Raw genomic sequence first — 5,000 nt, 5'->3', positions numbered from 1 at the left:
CCACTCGCAAACGTAAACAGGAGAGAGAGAGAGAGAGAGAGAAAAAAGAGGAAGAGAGAATGAGGGGGTAGAAGTCAGAGAGGCCAAACAATACCCACACGCCAGCTTGGGGGGGGCAGAACAATGCCCAATAATATGTCACTTCGTCCCTAATGTCCGTGACAGCCTCTGTGTTGGGTCTGTGGTGGCAGAATGGGCACCCTCCACCGCGCCAGAGGAACACTGTTTATAAGCACGTACTGTAGGCCTATCGCCCCAATGCCAGGCCCGGGCTCCTATAAATAGGCCCTCTCCTCCGTGGCGCTTTACAGCCGAATACACCAGTGCCAAACAAGGTAACAGCCTGGGTGGCACACAGAACCCGTTAGGAGCCGCGCCACCCATTCTGAGGACGTCTGCCCAGAGGCTTTCTGTTTATGGTACCAGTCTTTCGAGGTGGCACACTTTTTTTCCACCAATGCTGATGACAGCATGCACAAGATTTAAAAAGTTATTTAATAGTGTTTATTAACAGTTTATTAATTCTTGCAAGTTCAGGTTCACTAATACATATTAATCGCCTCCTTGGAAGGGTAGGTGCTCTTAAGAATCTAATGATTGCGACACATTACTTTACCACCATTACACAACTCATTAAGCCTCGACATGTATCACCCCATCCTCTCTGTTGGAGAACGTTTGTCTTTTGTGCTATTGTAGCCAACCCTGCTCTAGTAGGCTGCAAAGTGCCCTCTTCAGTACAGTCGACTCTGTTCAAATCCCAAACTCTAGTAAACGAGCAGCTGAGCCAGTGGCTGTGTGTGTGGTGAGGGGGACGAGGTGAGGTGGTTTGTACCTACAGTACCATGGCTTTGAGGCACGTGTCCTGTGGTAACCCAGGCACTATTCTCAGTTCAGTTCAGGCTCAGCCATGCCAGACCTCTCTTTCTCTTTCTCTCTCTCTCTCTCCCTCTCTCTCTCTCGCGCTCTTTCTCTCGCTCTCTTTCTCTCTCTCTCTCTCTCCCTCTCTCTCTCTCTCTCACTCTTTCTCTCACTCTCTTTCTCTCTCTCTCTCTCTAAGTGTTCTGGCTGCGCATCAAGCCTAGCCAAGTAGTGGCCTGCTGCAGGCAGCTCAACCCCCAAACGGTCACCTAATCTGAGAGCCGCTGCCCCGGTCGTGCCCGGTTTCACCGGGGAGCGATGCTCGACTCCGACCCCTACACACTGCTCCCTCTCAGAGGCCGGACAGCTCCGGAATCGCCCGGAATTGGAGGGGGCCAGCCACGGTCGCCGCCGCAGGAATTCTGCCCTGGATATTTGATCTCTCTCATTCCCATAACCCTCTCGCCCTGATAGGAGGACGAGACACTTGTGGCCTGGGCAGTGCAGGCCCCCCCACACCGTCAGGACTTCGCCCCCCCCCCCTGTCTCTTCCTCTACCGACAATGCTGTCTGTAAGTAAGGAGCTAATGCACCTCTAATGCATGCTGGTGGTTGCACACACACACACACGTTTCCTGATAAGCCGCGGTGGGGTCCGGAGGTCCGCGGCGCGCTGGCAGGAAATGACACAGACCAACTATCTGGAGGCTCAAGCATTTCCTGTCTTTGCGGCGTGCAATACCGTCTCTCAAGAGCAGCGGCACCCTCTTCCCAGGACAGTGACAAAAATGCAGTGGCAATCATGACTTCACACGAAGTGATTTCAACACTGCGCCCAAACTCAGCATCCGCCACTGAACGTTCTAGAGAAGTTTGACTTTGTGAAGCTCGTCTCATCAGTTTCTGATAGTCTGATGTCTATCTGCAGCGGAATGGAAACCGTGGGGGGGGGCTCTTATTTTGTGGAAGGAGGCCAGCACATGCATATGCATGGAGAGCGCTTCAGTGCGGTGTCTTATGTAGGTCACAGCCCACAGCGCGCCCCCAACCCCTTCCCCAGTTCTTTTCTCATTCCGCTCTACCTGGCCTGTGGTTTTCAGTTGTCGTCTGTTCACACAGGGGGGTGGTCTGGGGGCCAGACATATCTTGAACTGACCTCATTCCTGTGTTGAATATCCTCCAGGCTGACTCTTTTCACACGCTTGTATCGAGATGCTCAGAAAGCTACTGGGTAAGAATACAGTATACGGGACCTTGAATTTCCCCTTGGGGATCAATAAAGTATTTATCTATCTATCTATCTATCTATCTATCTATCTATCTACACAACCGAGTTCAAAACACATGCAAATCTACAGCACCACCCAGGGCCCTATTGTCATGATATTAGGTGAGGATTTATCCTTTTAATAACAATTATCATTCGTTTTAGTGTTAGTATTTCTGTTTTTATGTTATTTTGTTTTGTTTTGTGCATACCTCCTCTACGTAGCTCTCCATGAAGGAGCCGCGGAACATGGCCGCCATCCAGTCGCAGCTGGAGATGAGCAGGGGCTTATGGGCCGGCAGGAAGCCGTCGTCCAACCGAAACACCACATCTGAAACCGAAGGAGGAAAAGAGCAGACATCTCGGCGTGTGTCACAGAGTTGGGGGCTACAGATGGGGGAAGACAGACAAACAGGACAGACAAGAGACAGACAGACAAGACAGACAGACAGACAGACAGGCAGATAGACAGACAGACACAAAGAGACAAACGGAAAAGACAGATACACAGACAGACACATGAATAAATTGACAGGGAAGACAGGACTATAAATAGACAGCAGAGGAGAAGCAGAGGAGAACTCGGCAATTACTGAGCTCCAGAACAGCAGACAGAGCCCAGACAGCCGCGCCACACACTTTGTTTCAAAGCACCACGGGCTGGCAGCCATTTTGTGTCTAGAACCGACTCTAACAAAGGCTAATGATTAAAATACAGAACATGCAACTCCACAGCGGAAGAAGCAGGAAATAGTGAATAATTAACATATAATAATAATAGAGGTTAGCAATTAGCAGAAACTTTTAGGTTAGCTAACAACAATGTAATAAGAGGTTAGTTGGCTAGACAAGGGAATACATGAGTGAGGAAAACACTTAACAAACATGCAAAACAAGCAACATAAAAAGCACACAAACAATAAGATGGAGAAATAGAAGCTCACAGAGAACGGAACATGAACGAGACAAAAACACAATACAACAAAAACACGGAACACTCACAGACAATTACGTACACATGCTATGAAATTCATACAACACAATCAATTTCACAACTTTCCATTTTTTTTTTGTCCAGAACATCCAAAATGGCAGCACCTGCGACATATATAATAACAATATATGCTTGCAGTATTGGGATGCATAAATGCTGAGGACCACTGCAGGTGTATGGGTTGTATGGGTACTGTAATTTGTAAACTGTGGTTGACCTGGGGTAGCTAGCTGCCCAGCTGTCGGGGGGGGAGAGGAAGGAAGTCGCTGAGTCATACCAGCAAAGGTGCCTTTGTTGAGGCACTCCTTGATGCGGTTGGCCCGCCGCACGTGGAAGGCCTTGGTGATCTCCTGGTTCATGAAGCTCTCGCGGTTCAGCACGTTGGCCACCATCATGCGCAGGTCGAACACCTCCAGCAGCTCGGCGATGGTGGCCACCTGCATCAGGTCGCCCCGGCCCTCGTCCAGGTTGCCCGTGTATAAATACTGTAGCACCGCCTGGGGGGGGACGAACAGAGTGGGGATGTGTTGTGAGTGGGGTGATAATGACCGTTATGGAACAGTGGACAGTTCAAGAATTTTGTGCTTCATTTGAACAAATGAGCAAAAGGAGCAAAAAGGACCAGGAAGTTAAAAAAACTGTACGTGAATACAAGTGAATCTTATTTTTAAGAAATCTTCACTTTGGAGTGCATTTATAAAAATATCCGTTTGAGGGGGTTAAAACTCTTATGTGTAAACGAAAGGCCCAAACGCATACAGACATACAGTATGCGTTTATTCACATATCTAGATACGTGTAAACGAGCCCTATAGTTACTGAATGAGAGTTCAGAAAATGTCCTTGTGTGCGATTCACAAAAAAAGCCAGCTGCCCAGCCTCCGCAACACAATTCATCTGGCTAATGAGTCCCTGAAGGCAGGCTCCTCACAGGCTGTGATTAACATGGTGTGCAAGTGGTCAATTAGCTAAATGAGCTGTTGCCGCCGCCGCTGCCGCCGCTGCCTCTTTACCTGAAAGGGTCCCTCCTGAATGAGGCTGTCCATGGAGACCACGGTCATCAGCCTCGGCCGTCCGGTCATCGGGTCGTCCACGTGCTCCAGACACACGCCCAGGAAGCCCCGGCCCCAGCCCATGAGGGCGCGTCCGGTCGCCGGGTGGCCCGAGGTGGAGGCCTGGCCGCGGGCGGGCAGCGCGTTGTCGCTCTGGGAAGTCCTGAGCGAGCCCTGCTGGAGCAGGAGCGGACGCCTGGCGCCCCCCCGCGCGGCCCCGTCGCCCACCCCGCCGTCCTTGTCGATGTCCAGGCTCTTGGTGCGGCCCGCCTGCTCTTTGGCTCCTCGCCTGCTCTGCTCTTCCTCCTCTCCTCCTCCTCCTCCTCCTCCTTCTCCTCCTCCTCCGTCCATCTGCTCCTCTCCTTCCTCGCTCTCCTCACCGTCTCCTCCTCCTCCTCCTCCTGCTCCTCCTCCTGCTCCTCCTCCTGCTCCTCCGCACAGGCTCATGGTGAAGAGGTCGTTGAACTTGGAGCAGGAGGTGGCCAGGTAGACCTTGTGGGCGAAGACGCGCGCGGCGCCGCCCTGCAGGAGAAAGAGCACGTCGGCGCAGAGCGGCCGCGTGAACAGCGTGTCGGGCCCCTCGCCGTCGGCCGGCGGCGGGTCGGGGATGCCCACGATGGGGCGCGGCGGGCGCGGCGGCAGGAAGGGCGCCTGCAGGAGCGGCCGCTGCACCTTCTTCAGGTGCGACTTCCAGAACTGCAGGTGGCGGCGGGAGATGAGCGCGGCGCGGATGGCGTTGTCGAAGACGTCCTTGACGCCGAACTGCGCCACGATGCTGGTCTCGTAGTAGGGCACGCCCAGCTCCTTGGCCACCTCGTGGCCCCGC

General features: G+C 52.6%; 1 protein-coding gene across 10 annotated transcripts in view; it reads right to left on the bottom strand.

Annotated features, from left to right (window-relative positions):
- rhobtb4 (Rho related BTB domain containing 4) overlaps positions 1-5,000 on the bottom strand; it is a 44,466-nt gene that overhangs the window by 11,747 nt on the left and 27,719 nt on the right. For all 10 annotated transcript variants that reach the window (XM_062542782.1, XM_062542781.1, XM_062542773.1 and 7 more), the window contains 3 exons: positions 4,136-5,000; positions 3,400-3,619; positions 2,341-2,459 (listed from right to left, as the gene is read on the bottom strand). The exon at positions 4,136-5,000 is cut by the window's right edge and continues 33 nt beyond it. In XM_062542782.1, the coding sequence (XP_062398766.1) occupies positions 2,341-2,459; positions 3,400-3,619; positions 4,136-5,000 (1,204 nt within the window). The remainder of the gene's footprint in view (positions 1-2,340; positions 2,460-3,399; positions 3,620-4,135) is intronic.

Source organism: Sardina pilchardus, chromosome 8 (assembly GCF_963854185.1).
Source record: "Sardina pilchardus chromosome 8, fSarPil1.1, whole genome shotgun sequence".
Lineage (NCBI taxonomy): Eukaryota > Metazoa > Chordata > Actinopteri > Clupeiformes > Clupeidae > Sardina > Sardina pilchardus.
The sequence above is the reverse complement of the archived record's forward strand: the minus strand, read 5'-3'. Positions and strand labels throughout refer to the sequence as shown.